Consider the following 18,326-nt stretch of genomic DNA (forward strand, 5'->3'; position numbering starts at 1 on the left):
CACCCCCTGCCCCCTGCTTCGTGCACATCCCCAAGGAGCAGGGTATGTAAAGCCCCCCTCCCCCTGTCCTCATAATGCTCTACTTTGTGTGCATCTACATGGAGCACCGCGTACATTCCCCACACACAATCTTGTTCTATCCACAACCTCTTCCAATTCTAGGGTTTCCAGGAGTCATGCATCTTGCATTACACTCCTGCATTTATCACTCATGTCATGCAATTATTTCTACTGGCATTTCATACATCCAGCATAGTTGAAGACATTTGGCAGGATTTCCCTTGTAGCTCAGCCTCCTGACACTAGATGATGATGTGACACCTGGTGTGCAGGCTGCCTTCTCTCCCTCTGCTCCCTTACTGGCTTGCAGCCAGCAGGAGAGGAGCAGGCAGCAGCCACAATACAAGGTCAGAAGAGAGCACTGACAGTCCTTCCCTGCTGCTCCAGGGTCCGCCTCACCCACTTCACCACCAATCCCCCCACTCCAAGCACTTCTTCACCAAACCCACCCACATCTTGTTGCCCCCCCACACTTCCTTTTCCAGCAGGCCTCAGTTCACCATGTCCTACCTTGACTTTTGTTTTTCTTGCTGGAATGAAGTTGAGGATTCCCTCACTGACTGTTCTTTTTCAGTTGATTACTACTATTGCATTTTTCTGAGGAAACACTGTTGTATTTTAACAAAATTATGTACATACACTCAGCAATTTTAATTGAGTTTATTTTATAAATCAAAAAATAATAGAAAAGTCAGAAGTGACACTTTGTTTAATCTACAGACACATCTTCACCTGCTGTAATAGCAAAAGTGTGTGTTCACATATTTATGGGTTGCATAAGATATCTTAGGGGTTGGGTGGTTTTTTTAATAGTCTTCCCTTATCAATAGATGCAACTATTTGGCATGCTAATCTTAATACCCATAAAAACAATGTTTAAAATAAGGGATTTTGGGAGCCTAAAACTTTGAGGATTCCCCTTTGTGAATGGACTTTCAGACCCACCCCCAACCAACCCAGATGAGTGAGGCCAGGCTGAATTAATGCATGTCAAACTTTGTCTACACTGCACTTTTGTTGTTAAAACTTTTGTCATTCAGGGGTGTGAAAAACACACACCCCTGAATGAGAAAATTTTTAACAACGAAAAGCGCCAGAGTGGACAGCGCTTCAGCGGCGGGAGCCGCTCTCCCGTTGACGAACTACCGCCCTTCGTCGGGGGTAGGGTTTTTTTGTTGCCCGGAGCAGGGCTGGATTAACTTTTTGTGGGCCCGGTGCCAAACATATTTGTGGGCCCCCATTGGGGAAATAGGGCATGTGATGGGGGGCAGTCTGCAGAGCGAGGGGCCGGCTGGGGGCAATGAGACACAGCGCAGCAGGAGTGGCTCCACTCAGCCCAGCACAAGGGCACTGTTTACAAACCCACAACTGCTAGATGCACACTGGCCCGCCCAACCCTGCGCTGCCACCGTGCCCCTTCCACACTGCCCCCCTGCCCAGCACCCCTTCATCCAGATACTTCCCCCACAGCAGGGGTGGCTCTATGTTTTTTGCCACCCCAAGCACAGCAGTCAGGCAGCCTTCGGCAGCATGCCTGCGTGTGGTCCGCGGTCACGCGGATTCGGCGGCATTTCTAAGGGTGATCTGCCGGTCCTGCGGCTTCGGCGTACCCGCCGCTGAATTACCACTGAAACCGCAGGACCGGCGGACCTCCCACAGGCACGCCGCCGAAGGCCGCCTGACTGCCGCTCTCACAATGACCGGCATGCCGCCCCCCGCGGCTTGCCGCGCTGGTGCCTGGAGCCGCCCCTACCCCACAGATCCCTATGCCCAGTGCCCCTTCACCCAGACACCTATCCCACAGCTCCCTATGCCCAGCACCCCTTCACCCAGAGACCTCCCCCACAGCTCCCTATGCCCAGCACCCCCTGCCCAGAGACCCCTCCTGCTGACCTCCCACCACAATTGCACAGCACCCTGCACACCATACTCTCTGCCCAGCTCCCCACCCACAGATCCCCTACTGTCCAGCACTCCCTTCACAGTCCCACCATCACAGCTGTACAGCGCCCCATATTCCTGAGGGAATTCTGCATCCAATTCTGTGCATAATATTTTAAAATTCTGCAATTTTTTTTACAATAAATAAATGTGGAAGCTCCACCATGGCAGTGGGGAGCACAGGCCACTGAAGTGGGAGAATACCCTGCAGCCTCCCCCGCCCCCCTGGTGCAGTGAGGCTGAACCTGACCCTGACACAGCACAAGGGCCATGCCTGCCACAGAAACACCCTGGGGCCCTGTCCCTTTTGCGCCAGGCACACCAGATGTGGGCAGGGAGGGTCAGCAGGATCCAAGTGCAGAGGGACTTTGTGTGCGGGGATCCAGATGGGGGTAAGAGGGTTCTGTGTGGGGCAGTCTGGGTGCAGGCAGCTCAGTGGGGGATCTGGATGCACAGGGAGGTTCCAGGTGCAGGGGCAATGGGAGTCTACGGGGGGACCAAGTAAAAGTGGTTGGAGCTCGGGGGGAGGAGTGTAGTTGGTTGGGGCTCAGTGGGGAGGGTGTCTGCTGGGGCTCATCGGGGTGGTACAGATGCAGGGGAGGTGGGGCTTGTCAAGGTGAGGGTTTGATGGGCCTGCTTAATGGGAGAGCCTCAGCTGCTGCCAAGGGGATCCGCATGCTGGGCCCCCGCTTCCCCTATCCCCTTCTCTTCCCCATCCCATCATAGGTGCTGACTTTTGGTTTTGCCAGTGGATGCCCCATCCCGGCTCTGCCCTCTCCCCCAAGACTCTGGCCCCACTCCACCCCACCCCTTCCTGCCCCTGTTTTGCCCCCTCCCCCTAGGTCCCCTCTCCTGAGAGCCTCCCACTCACTCCTTTCTGCCCCCTCCTGCCTTAAGGTCAAGGTGTGTGTGTGTTTGGAGCGGCTCAGCTCCCACCAGCTGGCAATTTTCAGCATATTTATGCACTTTTCATATTCTACTTATTGAATGTGTGTCTATCATTGGTATCTTAACATCATCATTAAAATAATAATGAACTATATAGTTACATTATCATGAATTACAGTGTATTAAAATCATTACACTCAGATACAAGCTGTCTTCACTAACAGCCCAGTTTACAGACATTACGTTCACTCTGCTTCACACCTGCCTGGGGCCTCTTTGGGAGCTGTGGGCCATTGATGGCAGTGGAAAGCTGGCAGCTGCAAGGGACAAGCAGTGGGGAGTCTTTCCCCTCTCCCTGCCCCTTTCCCCCTCTATTGTTTCTTCTCTAAGTCCTTGTTCCCCTTCCTGATGTTTCCCCCTTCTTGCTTCCCACCCATGTCCCTTTTCCCATCTCTCTCTCTCTACTCCCGCCTCCTGGTGGCTTGGTCTAGTGCCTGGCCCACCCATGCACTCAAAGCACAGAGGAAGCTCCCCCTCCTTGGGGTAGGAAGGGTTTTCTAGTGTTTAAGGCACAGGCCTGGGGGCCAGGTGTTCTGGGTTTGGTTCTCTGCTCTGCCACAGACTCCCTGCTTAGCCTTGGGAAAGTCACTTCACCTCTGTGTGCCCTAGATCCCACCAGCCAAATGGGGCTAATACTGACCCTGCCTCCGAGGCTAAATCCATTCATGGCTGTGTCATGATGGGGGAAATGAACATACCAAGGTTGGTAGATTTGGGCTGAATTTCTCCACAGCCTGAGAATGAGAGCCAGCTCCACATAAGGGGAACGGGGGAGAGAGGGGCTCAGGCCAGCTCCGCACAGAGAGGGGTTGGGGCTTCAGCCCTGGAGCTTCTACCACTAAGGCAGCTGGGGGCTTTAGCGCCACATCTTCTGCCAGGGTCAGAGCTTCTGCTCCCCCCCAGTGCAGCTCCTGCCAGGGTCAGGGCTTCTCCTCACCCCCCCCCCAATGCAGCTCCTGCCAGCATCAGGACTTCTCCTCCCCCCCAGTGCAGCTCCTGCCGGGGTCAGGGTTTCTCCTCCCCCTAAACCACCACTGTACCCACCAGCCGTAAGCTAGCTGGGCTCACTTGGGTCACCTGATGGCTACTGTGGCCAGAGTGGAGCCTGAAACCCTACAGGTGGACGCCATGATGGCCACCAGCCCAAGAGGTGCGGGGCGGTTCCTGGTGAGCAAGGACGGGGCTGGGGTGGAGCAGGGACGGGGGCTTTGGGGAAGAGGCGTAGTGGGGGTGGGGGAAGCTTTCCTGGCCAGCTGAGCTGGCCAGGGGTTCGAGCTGGCCGGGGCACCTTCTGACTCTGGGCCCAGCGCCATGGCGCCACGGGCGCCATGGTAAACTGCCAGGAGACCTCTCTCCTGGCGACAGAGGGGCTACACTGCGCACCTTACAGTGGCATGGCTAGAGCGGCACAGCCATGCTGTTGTAAGGTGCACAGTGTAAACATAGCCTCAGTTTCACTGTTTAGCTGTTGATTGAGAAACCCAGGAGCAACAGCTAAAGCACTGAAGGTTTTGCCCTGATTCTTGTTAGTGGCCTTCTTTCTCACAACTTCCTCATATTTCCTATCAGATTCTAGCAGGCAGATCTCTGATAAATTTGTCAGGCCCTATATCCATATTGCTTTCAATTTTATGGCTCATTTCTGTGCTGAGCACTCTTGCTCCAATCCAACAAAGTACTTAAGAACACGGTTAACTTTTAAATATATATGTAATCCCCTTGACTTCATATTGAGACCAACTGATCATCAACTCTCATGTTTTTGGGGGTTTTTTTTTCTTGTTTTTTTCTTTAAGCCCTGTCTCCTGGAGTCATGTAGTTATGTGAGACTCTCATCTTTCATTTGAAAAGAAAGTCTCTAGCCCTGCTCATTGGAGAGAGAAGCACAAAAGCATGAAATCTAAAGACTTGAAAAGGCAAATAAAAAGAACCCCAAAGTTACTATTTTTTAAATTCTCATGATTTTTAAGCCAATCTCATGGAGTTTTGGGGCCTGACTCATGATTTTTGAATGCTTGAAGCTGGCAATATATGGCTTGTCCCATTCCACCCTAAAGTGTTCTGTGGAACTGCAACAGTCAGGAGTAATCCAGGTTATCAGCAAGACAATAATGACATTTAGTTCACAGTTGGAAGGTTAGAAACTTAAAGTTAAGGCTTAAATGCTGCAGAAATGGAGGGTTATGTCCCTCCCTTACCAGAGACAGCTTCCCATTCATCAGCCTTAAGTAAGTCAGTTGATTTTGTGCCCACCAGTTAGGTAGCTGAAGTGCAGATGTATATTCTTGCTATGGGATGGGCTCCACTAACAGCATTCCCAGAAAAGATTTTGGTGTTACAGGAGATTTGGTTAGGAAGCTCACCCAAAGTGATCCTGCTACCACAAAAACCCACCAATAGGTTATTTACATGCCTTCTTATCTAGAAGGTTATTGCTGTTGTTATCATTATTTTATTTGTATTACAGTAGCTCCCAAAAGCCCCAGTCAATATTGTCGCTTCATTCTGCTGGACACTATCTTGATATTGGGGAGGTCATTTTGGCAGCATTGCCCTGAGAAAACTAACAGCACTGGTTAGAGACACTCATTGTACAAATGGACTCCATGCAAACTTCTCCACATATCAAATAGAATTCCACACATACAGATGGGATTTGCACCTTGGTAGTGCTGTAAGTTGACACACTCGCCTGTCCCCTTAACAATTTAATTATATTGTCCAAAGGGATAATTTTTTTAATGTATACATTTCATCATTCTATGGATAGAGATCCTAAGCTCCTTCTGTAGTGATTAAAATACACATGCAGCCACAGTAAAATGAGATAAAGAACATGATTGGTATATATATCCAGTGAAGAGTTATGAGATTTTTTCACATACATTAAAAACATGTATCACAAATTTTATTTAAGAGGTAAGGAAGTTAGGAACCTTCTCCATTTCTGAGAGTTATTGTCATTTCTCTTATGGTCTCAAGAGTTGAGATTTCTCATTGTTGGGTACTAATACAGACATCTGTTGGTTAGTGTTAGAAAAAAAATCAGATTTCCAGTGCCATAGGAATTTTTTTGGCCACTTTTACAACTCATCATAAACTAGAAACAACAGTAATGTAATATAAACTGTTCAGGGTAATATAATACAAACATTGTAAATGTAATTTAATAATCTGTTTTCTCCTACAGGATTTTTGAGCTTCTGGCGTGGCAATTTGGCAAATGTTATCCGATATTTTCCAACACAGGCTCTAAACTTTGCTTTTAAGGACAAATACAAACAGCTTTTCATGTCTGGAGTGGATAAAGACAAACAGGTGAATGTGCTCTAGCAGATTTGATCACTTTAATAAGTAAACTTGTTTTGATATGGGCTAGAGCGGGTTGAAAATTTTCCAATGGAAAATTCTGATTTGATTAAATCAAAATGTTTGACAAGAAGTTAGCTATCTAATTTGTTTCTTGTGAAAATAGATAGCTCAAACATCCCCTTTATCTATATCTGTCTTACATTATCTTTTTAGGATTTCTGTGGTGGGTTTCTGTAATTTCAGAAAAATATGGTGTTCTTTGCTTCTCTTCCTGGAAGCTTTTTCTTCAGTGCCAGCAACAATTCCTGCTTCAGGCTTTCCTGTTGGTACTGATCCGAAAGAACCCTGACATTCACTATTCTCTGATTTGTCTCTTTGTATTGCATGCTAATTCTTAATCTGGTCCCTTTTGCTCAAAATAAATATATATTTAAGCAATTTCAGTTTTCAAGTTCACCTTTTTACAATGGAAAAAATGGGCTATGCTTTGTGTAAATAATATTGAATTCACAGTTCTTTAAATCTCTTTTCCTTCTCATAAAAATGTACCCAGCTGGGTGGGATGCATTTGCATGTTTTGGGGACTCAAATTTTACAAATGTTCTATAAATGAAACAATGCTCAGGATTCAATTCTCTAAAAATTAGGACATTTTTAAACAATCGGTTTGTTCTTTTTTTGAAGCTCAGTCCATTGGGATGCCCTTGTAAATGTTTTGTGTTGTGGGAAAACCTAAAGAGGAATGTGGTTACAAGCTATAGTTCTCTTGCTAGTTAAAACCTGTTAAAATATGTATATATCAATTAAAAGCAATAAAAGAGGTTGTGGGAATTAAAGTGCTAGATCGTTAGCTGTAGCTCCATAGAAATCAATGGAATTAAGCCAATTTTCACCAGCTGGGAATCTGACGCAAAACGTTTTAATCTGTTCCCCTCCTGTTAGCTTTTCCTTGCACCTCTTAAACACTCTGAGCCAAATCCATCATTGATGTAAGTCCATTGACTTTGGCCCATGATATATAGGGACTTTTTTTCTGTTGTGGTACCAACTGAGCACCACTGGAGTTGGTGCACAGTTGTAACATCATCAAAAAGTCCCAACAGGCCAGCAGTAATGTGGGTTTGGAGAATCATTGACCAGAACCGTATTCTAAGGTATTATAAAGTGCTTTTTGCTTGCTCTTGAGAATTACAAAAGCTCTTTATAATTTAAGAATAGAGCAGGGGAAGACCTGACAAATGTTTTGTAGTGAATCTTAGGACAGAAAGGGAATTTTGTCAAATTGATTTGGATGAAATACTACTACGCATACTCTCTGAGCCTTGCACGAACATTTATTATATGTTAATTTGTAACATTATCTGATTCTTTAGATAATTTTTAGGGCTGTCAAGCAATTAAAAAAATTAATCGCGATTAATCATGCTGTTAAACAACAATAAAATACGATTTATTTTAAATATTTTTGGATGTTTACTACATTTTCAAATATATTAATTTCAGTTACAACACAAAATACAAAATGTTCAGTGCTAACTTTATATTTATTTTTAATTACAAATATTTACCCTGTAAAAAACAAAAAAAATGTTTTTCAATTCACCTCATACAAGTACTGTAGTGCAATATCTTTCATGAAAGCTGAACTTACAAATGTACAATTATATATAAAAAAAACTGCAATCAAAAATAAAACAATGTAAAACTATAGCGTCTACAAGTCCACTCAGTCCTACTTCTTGGTCAGCCAATCACTCAGACAAACAAGGTTGGTTACAATTTGCAGAAGATAATGCTGCCTGCTTCTTGTTTACAATGTCACCCTGAAAGTGAGAACAGGCGTTCACATGGCACTGTTGTAGCTGGGATTGCAAGATTTTTACGTGCCAGATGCGCTAAAGAGTCATATGTCCCTTCATGCTTCAACCACCATTCCAGAGGACATGCTTCCATGCTGATGATGGGTTCTGTTTGATAATGATCCAAAGCAGTGCGGACTGACGCATGTTCATTTTCATCATCTGAGTCAGATGCCACCAGGTTCATTTTCTTTTTTGGTGGTTTGTGTTCCTTAGTTTCCGAATCAGAGGCCTTGGCTACACTTGCAGCTGTACAGCGCTGTGAGGTAAACCTGTCTTTGTACAGCTGAGTAGGGAAAAGCGCGGCAGTCTGTCCACACTGACAGCTGACAGCGCAGTGGTGTGGCCACACTTGCAACATTTGCAGCTGTGTTGGGAGAAGTGCATTATGGGCAGCTATCCCAGCATTCATGTGGCTGCAACGTGCTTTTCAAAACGGAGGGGTGGGGTGGATTTTGACAGGGAGTGTGGGGGGAGAGAGAGTGCTTTTTGGAACATGTCAGCTCTCTATTTTGTAAGTTCCGAACTCCCGGCTCCCTGCTCATTCATTTACTCACTGAAAGCAAGCTGCAAACTGTTTGCTTTTCTCTGTGGTACGAGCTTTGAAACCGGCACTTCCGCATTCCTGTAGCCGGTCACAACAATGGAGAGGATTGGACACTTGACAAGGTGATTAGTACAGCGCTGCAAGCATTTACACTCACACCCGTGAGTCGTAGCCACTCCGCTGCAGCTGTTATTCCTCTCAGAGATGTGGAGTACCTGCAGCGGTGTACCCAGGGAGATACAGCGCTGTAAGTGCCCTGCCAGTGTGGACGGGGAGTGAGTTACAGCGCTGGGGGAGGCTTTATAGCGCTGTAACTTGCAAGTGTAGCCAAGGCCAGAGTGTTGCTCTTTTAAGACTTCTAAAAGCATGCTCCACACCTCGTCCCTCTCAGATTTTGAATGGCACTTCAGATTCTTAAACCTTGGGTCAAGTGCTGTAGCTATTTTTAAAAATCGCACATCGGTACCTTCTTTGCGTTTTGTCAAATCTGCTGTGAAAGTGTTCTTAAATCAAACAACATGTGCTGGGTCATCATCCGAGACTGCTATAGCATGAAATATATGCAGAATGCGGGTAAAACAGAGCAGGAGACATACTATTCTCCCCCAAAGGAGTACAGTCACAAATTTAATTGATGCATTATTATTTTAACGAGCCTCATCAGCATGGAAGCATGTCCTCTGGAATGGTGGCCAAAGCATGGAAAGGGCATATGAATGTTTAGCATATCTGGCATGTAAATACCTTGCAACACCGGCTGCAAAAAAAATGCCGTGCGAACCCCTGTTTTCACTTTCAGGTGACATTGTAAATAAGAAGCAGGCAGAAGTATCTCCTGTAATGTAAACAAACTTGTTTGTCTTAGCGATTGGCAGAATAAGAAGTAGGACTGAGTGGATTTCTAGACTCTAAAGTTTTACACTGTTTTGTTTTTGAGTGCAGTTATGTAACCAAAAAAGATCTGCATTTGTAAGTTACACTTTCACGATAAAGAGATTGCACTTCAGTACTTGTAAAGGTGAATTGAAAAAATACTGTTTCTTTTGTTTATCATTTTTACAGTGCATAAATTTGTAATCAAAAATAATAATATAAAGTGAGCATTGTGCACTTTGTATTCTGTGTTGTAATTGAAATCAATATTGAAAATGTAGAAAAACATCCAAAAATATTTAATAAATTTCAATTGGTATTCTATTGTTGTAAGTGCAATTAATCGCGATTAATTTTTTTGAGTTAATCACGTGAGTTAACTGCAATTAATTGACAGTCCTAATAATTTTCATTAATTCTTTAAATAGCCGTAGGGGAGATCAGTATGATGGGGTTGTAATTCTATATTTTCATAACTGTATGCAGTAATTTTTGTATTTCAGTTCTGGAAATGGTTTTTTGCAAACCTAGCTTCTGGTGGAGCGGCTGGAGCAACATCTTTGTGTGTAGTATATCCACTAGACTTTGCACGAACTCGATTAGCTGCTGACATTGGGAAAGGTAGTGAATTCTCTTAAATTGCTCTTCTAATTTTTCCCTAGATGTGTTTCAGATTATTTATATATATCCGTATATTACAACCAAATCAATACTCAGCTATGTGCATTAGAGTTCTTTGCATTACTTAGAAAAATGCCCCAAACAGTTAAAAAGTCATAAAAAATATATTTAAGGGTTGTATGATCTTTATTAAAAATGAGAGAAAGAAAGTGTGTGGAGAGGGAAATCTTTGGAGACAACTACAGAGCATAATTCTTACATTTCTTTATATATAGCTTAATTTTTCACATTTACATTAAGCTACACCACTAGATTTTGCCAGATATAAATGCCAACAATTGCAGGATCTTATTTTTGTAATCATATGACGCTAAAGGCATAGACTTCACAGGGCACCAGCCACCTCTGTTCCACACAAAGAATATCAATAGGAATTTTGTACAAATATTACAGGTAGTATATGTCCCTAGATATGTATCTTAGAAATCTCTCAAAAGACTAAATTAAAGATGTTTAAGTTCTGCTCTGAGGTGTACCCACATACCCCTTTAGATTTTATTCTCCAGAAGAAAAGCAGACAACTGACACTGGGGTGCCATATCTCTATGTCCCAAATTGCTACTTTTCTTCAGTAATGTGGCTACTGTCAACAGGATGCCAAGAAAATTCCCTTAGAATCAGAGGGTCAAATTCACAATTTGTGTAAATCAGCAGCACCCCATTGATTCAGTGATGTTCTGACCATGGGCTTGTCTACCAGACCCCACAGTTATGACTACAGGAGTGTGAGTAACAGTGCGCACCAAAAGTGCTGCACAGCTGTAACTCCTCCGTGTGGACAATATGGGCGAGAACTAAAAAGTTCCTCATTCTCATTAAAGAATCCTCCTCAAAGAGTATTACCTTAATGTGAACAAGGAATCTTTTAATTCACACCTGCCGCATCCACAGGGGAGAGTTCACTGCTAATCACATCCCCATAGAGTCCAAACTGCAAGGCAGCGTAGACAGCCTGTGTGAAACATTACAGTTTGGTGGAGAGCAAAATGGTTGCAGCTCCCATTTATGTTGGAAAAAGAACCAGATTTCTAACAATAAAAATCAGTAATGTCCAGACTGCTATTTAATTGTCTGAGGATTCAGTATGCTGAAGGCTGGAAAATGATTGGCAAACACAATAGAGTTATGTTAAAGGAGGGCCTAGGCATATTATATTGTAAAATAGCTTCATGTTTCTATACTTGTTGAAAATGCCCCTCCATATCTTAGTGGGGTGAGTGGGAGGAATGTTTGATTGGATCTTCACAGAATAGGCAACTACTGGGGTCCAGGGAAAGAGGGAAAAGGCTCAGTCACTCTTGGGGGCCCTCCCTGCTCAGAACATATATGGAAATTGTGTCTAGCCTGGGGGACATAAGAGTAGAAGACGTTTCTCTGCTGTCCATTGACCAAGCTCTGGGGAGGACAGAGGAACCTGGGTTTTTGTGCCCTCCCCGATCCCCATGCTGTGTGCTGGGTTCTCCTGAGCATGCAGCAGTCATCTTGCCCCGATTGCTTCTGTGCCCTCCCGTCCCATAGGTGAGGTATGTTATCAGGAAGTTGTTGGTCTGACCAGATTGACAGTTTGGGGGGATCAGGAAGGACTTTTCTCCTTAAGGAAAGAAGGTGGGCCTGTCTGGTGGGTTTTTCACCTTCCCCACAGAATTCTGGGAACCTGGTTTTAGGAGAAAGGAAGAAATTAAAAAATGGAGTTTGTCATTTTGTCACCACCTACAGCCAATATCCCAGTGCAGGCTAAAGGCTGAAAGGGATCAGCTCCCAGGATAAATATGAGTATCAGGAGATAATTAATGGGCCCTTTTAGCCTGAAGGGAGAATGGGAAGCCTTAAGTTTTTGCAGAGAGAGGTACCCTGCAGGTACACCCTCATTCCTCTTTGCAGGGAAAGGGCAAGAGGATTCAGAGTGGGCTGAATCCTAGGGTTAGCCTGAAAAGGTCCAACCTTGAATATTGAGTATTTGGCATGAAGACCATATAACACTGCACGGTACACAAGTCAATGTCTGATTTTTTTGGAGAGGAGGGGTAGCCCTCTTCCCATTAAATTTAAAATTTAATAAAGTTGTTGCCTGCTGCTTTAAATCTATCCTTGGGTCTGTTTCATTCTCTTGTGTGCCCTCATCAAATGTTGAATTTGTGGACGAAACAGTTAGAATCAGCTAACTTTAATTAATGATTGGGAAGTTTGGATAACTTTGAAGATATTATTGTACCATTTTCTAGATAGTGATGCATATCGGCAGAGGAAGAGTACTTTTTCCTTCTCCTGTCAGCACTCTGTTCTTCTACTGTGTGTAAGAGAAATTTAATGGATTTTCCTGTATAGCAATGTCTTTTGGCCCAAAATGATGCAAAATTTTATTCTTTTAAAGCAGTGCTGACAAAGACACAAATATGCATGTTGTTTAATAGAAAACTTCTTTTATATTAGGTCTTGCTGAGCGACAGTTCAAGGGCCTGGGTGACTGTATTATTAAAATTGCAAGGTCAGACGGACTTGTTGGCCTGTACCAGGGGTTTGGTGTTTCAGTACAGGGAATCATTGTGTACCGAGCTTCCTATTTTGGATGTTATGACACCATTAAGGTAACTCTTGTGGATAAAACACATGCTTATCAGATATTTTAAGTATTCATCAGGAATTAATAAAAATGTTAATTTTTTTCTTTGTCTTTAATTTTAAATACTCAAAGGTATATTTATTTTTTTAATTACAAAGGAGGTATAAAATTTCAAATAATCTTTCTCCGGTAATTACAAAAGAAAGCTAGGAAAATGACACTTTGCACCTACTGATTTTGACATTAACTTTAGATGATCAGAAATGACATGGTCATCTGTTGGTTTTCTCTTTATAGGGGCTATTGCCAAATCCAAAACAAACACCATTCATTTTGTCCTTTCTCATTGCCCAAGCTGTGACTACATTCTCTGGGATACTGTCTTATCCCTTTGACACTGTCAGAAGACGCATGATGATGCAGGTAAGCAATATATTTTGCTATTCGTTTTTGAAAATCATGTTGGATTAAAAGAATCTGGTATGTCACTATTACATGACTTTATCGCACTCTTCATCTGAGGTAAAAAAATCTCTTATCAGCTGCAGTCAATGCGACAGCTCACAGAGAACTGAAGAAAAAGTTTGACTACTCCCTCTTACTGACTTAACTTACCTGAGATGTAGTGATTGATTCCTTCAAAGTTCTTGTGATTACCCAGGCAAAATATATTATCATTCGAGATAGTTTGGTGCAGACCATGGTCAAAGTTTTTCTAGTAAACTTGGTTCTCTTTCCTCCTTGGAGCCCAGGTGTTTTAAGACATTGAAGTAAATTCTTAAGGATACTTCAGAGAACAAATCCTCACTATCAGGAATTATCCTCAACCAAAAAGTAAAAACCTTAAATATGCTCCTGACAAAACAGGAACTCCTTCCCTAGATCTCTGGGGAAGCTTGACCCTCTGGTATTAGAACAAAGGATGGCAGTTCCAAAAAGGTTTCCATAAGTTTCATTTAAAGAGTACTTGCTCTTCTCATAGCATCAAAGAAAACTTTTGATGCATCAAAAATCAATGGGAGTTAGGCACCTAACCTGCTTGGGCACTTCAGAACACCCCGCTAATAACTTCTCTGCATCTCTGAAAATCTAGCCCTCAGTCACAAGAAATTCCTGAGGTGTGCAGTAGATAGCATCCACTATCAATGCTAACCTCTCCCTTTTGGGCTGTCACATGCTTGCCATGTCTTCAGATCCTGCTTTACATGCCTGATTGGCATATGAGCCTATTATTTATGCTGTCTTCGCTAATATGTACTTGTGCTTATTGAGGTTCTTCTCACCAAGAATGACAATTATTGGCTGTAATTCAGTAACTCCTACCATTGCAGCAAAAGATAGGGGCCAAGTGGTTTTTAGTAGCTGTAGAAATATTCAAGATAATGTAGGTAGTTTCAAAGATGATGAGTATAATGGTAGGAATGGTAACTCCACCCACAAGGAAATGCGCACTACCATAGAGGACCAGCAGAAGAATCATCCAGTGATTTTACTGACATAGAAGAAACAGAAAGAGATCAAGTAATGTAATTAGAAAGATCTATGCACTTGCTGGTGCATAAAACTATAGGTCTAGAAGATATTCTACTTATGGTGTCCTTCGGTGGTGGTGGTGGTGGTTCTTTTTTTTTAAAAAAAGTTAATGTGGTTCTGCAGATACAGCTACAAATACAGTTGCTGCTATGGATGATTTCTGTGATAGTGAAATTAACAACATGCATGCAGAATTTGATGCCAAACATTTGATACAACACTTTCTGTTTCTCCAGCCAATAATAAATTTGGCTCTGAAGGCAACTTCCTGGAGTAACTAGGGGATAGTACTATTACTGCTTCCAATGCGAGTTCTTTTATTAAAAATGAGAAGAATTCTCACCTCAACAGCAATATCCTCCACCAACATCCTTTGAATGTATTGCAGTAGATTCAGATCCTGTACAAATAGTTCAACAGTGTTTGCTACTCTATTATACCTCCTGCTACACCTATTATATTGCATATTGCAATATACAAGTCTACAACAGCAGCCAGTCCACAACTTATATTAACATTCCCATCAGATGGAGAAGCACAACATCTGCATGGTATGCTTTCTTGATCAGTAAACTTCTATGATTTTCCGTTATGATGACAATTAGAGAAGATACAGGGAGAGTTATGTATGTCACTACTTACAGTTGGACAAGCAGTCGGACAAATTTATGTGATCTCTCACTGCTCAGAGGCTTTTTCCTTCAGCTGTAAGCACTTATAACTAGCCCCAATGAAGGTGGCACTGGGGCCTCTGCAAACCTTTAACAAGTCTTCCTTTATGCATCACTTTCATATGTTACGGCACCTATATGAAGAGAAGCAATCTGTACTGCATGACTCATGTTTAGATTACACTTTTCCAGTACTGTCCCTCTACAGGGTCTATCCCTTAGGCCAGTAAATCCCTGTGGCTTTTCAGGGGATACTGAATCAGCTGTTTTCTGGCTCCACCACCCATGCCTTTACCCCATGAAGCTCATGAGAGCCTGATCATATTGAGTTTGTGCAGAGGGATTTTTGTAGGGTTGGAGGATGGGCATATATTGAATCAATCCTTCACCCTTTGACAGACTGAGCCACAGGAGCAGGGATTCCACTCCTCGTCATCTGCCCTGTGGTTCTGGGTTTTTGTGTAAGTCAGAACCTTAACATTCTTTTAAAGGAATTTTGTTTAAATATATATACACTGAATGAACTCTGTTAATTAATAGAGAATTGAAATCTTCTTGCTATACAATAATTCAGTGGCACTAAAGAAGGAAAAAAAGATGTGATGCAGAAGTTTTGATAGCATCAGAGTGGTTCAAGGCACCCTTAGGACAGGAGTGACCTCATTTAACTCCTAAGCTATCCACTTGCCTACTAAACCTGAAATGAAGCATCACAAGAATGATTGTGATCATTTCTAAATGTAGCTGTGGAGAACTAGCTAAATGAGCATTACATCAAAGAAGTATTTAGTAATTCAAGTTCTCACATTTGAGAGGCTGCAAACTGAGGAAAAGATGTTCCCAAACTATCATACTTAAACATTCATTACTAGCAAGGGAAGAAAAAAACACATTTGCAGCGTACTAAGCATATACATTTTCCTCACTGTATTGCATGAATCTTTTGTTTTTATTATTTGCATGCAGAGTGGAGAGGCTGAACGTCAATATAAAGGAACTATTGACTGCTTTTTGAAGATATACAAACAGGAGGGACTTAAAGCTTTCTTTCGGGGAGCCTTCTCCAATATCCTTCGTGGAACTGGAGGTGCGTTAGTGCTGGTGCTTTATGACAAAATTAAGGAACTTTTCAATTTGGATGTTTCAAAGAGTTCATCATCTGACTAAAATAATGGATAAGAATCTATTTTGCCTGTATAACATATAATGATACAAGTCTCATTATTTGGATGACATGTTAGTAGTTCACTATTGTGCTGTTAATGCTGTAATAAAAACTGAAGAGTTATTTGTTTTCCCCCAAATCATTGTGCATAGTGTGCTCTTTTGTTTAAAATACCGAACTTTCAATTTTTATGAGAAATAAAACATGCATGATACACAAAAAAGATAATCACCTATGAAATATAGATATTTCAGGATGCCCCTCTGTCATCAAAGAATAATTACTAAGATTAAATGCTACGTTTAATGAGTTTTGTTGCCTCCCTGGTTCTGCTTGTAGGCCTCCAATGAAGGAAAGAATGCCAAGGGAGGAGTAGGTTTGCAACAGTGCAAATAGCCCTACATCTGATACTCTCCCGTGTGTCAGAGCTCGCTGGCACAGCTAACAAAGGGGCAGGGCTGTCTGGGATGGGCTGTGGAGAGACATACAGGAGATGTGTCTGTTCATTCTCCTGGGCAGACTACAGCACCTTTCTGTACAGCTTCTGAAAGAATTGAAATCTGCCCTCCCTTGGTGAAGGGCACTGTTGCTCTTAAATCTGCCCTTCTCTTCTGGGTGAGTTTCTCCAGTGGTGCAGGGGAATGCAAATTATATCTGTGAGATGGTGAGGACGAATTGAGCCCATTAACTTTTAGAAAAACACCAGGAAAGGTTGGATCTCTTTTACTGTTTAATTTTTTTTAAATAATCTCTGTTTTTATACATAATCATCACATCAGAAAAATTAGGAAAAAATAAATGAGTAAATTATTTGAGCAAAAACACTCTACCCATACTGGTCAGAAAACTTGGCAGGGAGGGCAAACTTTCCTTTCCCTCATCCACGTTTCCATTAGAAATCCTTCCTTTTCCTCTGAGCCAGGAAAAGTCCTGCAGAAATGGCTGCTGCTCTGTTGGCTCCCTCCTCCAACAGGAGCCACTCTGCCATTGCCTAGATCTCCAATTGCTACTCAATAGAAGCTTCATGTAGGACTAATGAGAAGGGGGTTCATCTCATAGGTAATCTGACTGTGACTTCCACATGGAAATCTGAGCATAGAGCGGAGAGAAGCTTGCTGTGGAGAGCACCTCCTTCCATGCTCCAGTCCCTCACACCCCAGAAATTCCTAGAGCTCCTGACTAGGAGTGTCTGTGAAGGGCCAGGGAGGGAATGGGAAGTCTCCTCTTCCATGTGAAAAGGAGGAAGTCTCACCCAGATGACCTCTCTGCATGTGAATCTTCAGAAGATGATCTGGGCAAAAGTGTTTATTTTGCAGCACATGAAAAGAATTATGTCCATGTAGTTGTTAGGCTTTCTTTAGCAGCAGGAAACAGCAGCATCAGACTACAACTGAGTCAATGCAAAATATGTTAATGCAATATTATGATTTACAATTTGAATGCAAAGAAATATAGATATTGAAAGTTATAATTATTTCTGCAAGTGTAACTCCCTATTGCACATGGTTTTATTGTGTATGACTGTACATAGCATTATAATTAATGTCTGACTGTATGGCCTGGTGCCATAAAGTACTTCTGTGCATGCCTAACTTTAAGATGATGGATAATCCCATTGACTTCAGCTTGTCAATTGGAAATACTATAAGTCCTTTTATATTGCACCTTTCTGCCTCGGTAGTGATGAATCTCACCCATCTATAACACTGCATTAACAAGATCATTTTTTGCACTGAATTCCACTTTTTCTTTAAAAGGAAAGGAAACATATGTAAAACTGTATCTGCTCCAGTAATAAGCTTTATGAATTTTTGTGGTTTTGAATATACATGATACAGAATGTGACCAAAAGCGGGGATTTGTGGAGATAATATATTCAGAAAACTCCAGTTCATTCTAAGTAAACAAGCACTATTCTACTTTCTGTGATCATTGCAGCAATGTCTTTGGGAAAACATAGTTGCCTCCCAGACAAATGTCGCCACAAGCACATCACTTTTCTACTGCGCTTTGCCTCTATCTTTTCCTTTCAGAACCCTATGCACAGGTGAATCAGATTTGATTTGCTTTTGATGCAATATAGTTACATATGGCATGTTCCAAATACCACTGGAATTTTAAACAATAGAATATATGTAAAATGATGTCATAGCCGTGAATTACAAGGTACAACCAG

At 42.5% G+C, this 18,326-nt stretch overlaps 1 protein-coding gene across 1 annotated transcript in view; it reads left to right on the forward strand.

The window, feature by feature from the left end:
- Positions 1 to 16,152, forward strand: part of SLC25A31 (solute carrier family 25 member 31) — a 16,397-nt gene extending 245 nt beyond the window's left edge. Inside the window, exons 2-6 of the mRNA XM_024211454.1 lie at positions 6,140 to 6,267; positions 10,044 to 10,161; positions 12,652 to 12,806; positions 13,079 to 13,204; positions 15,952 to 16,152. Coding sequence (XP_024067222.1) covers positions 6,140 to 6,267; positions 10,044 to 10,161; positions 12,652 to 12,806; positions 13,079 to 13,204; positions 15,952 to 16,152 — 728 coding nt within the window. The remainder of the gene's footprint in view (positions 1 to 6,139; positions 6,268 to 10,043; positions 10,162 to 12,651; positions 12,807 to 13,078; positions 13,205 to 15,951) is intronic.
- Positions 16,153 to 18,326: the final 2,174 nt, after the last annotated feature.

Source organism: Terrapene carolina, unplaced genomic scaffold (assembly GCF_002925995.2).
Source record: "Terrapene carolina triunguis isolate 2854851 unplaced genomic scaffold, T_m_triunguis-2.0 Scaffold66, whole genome shotgun sequence".
NCBI lineage: Eukaryota > Metazoa > Chordata > Testudines > Emydidae > Terrapene > Terrapene triunguis.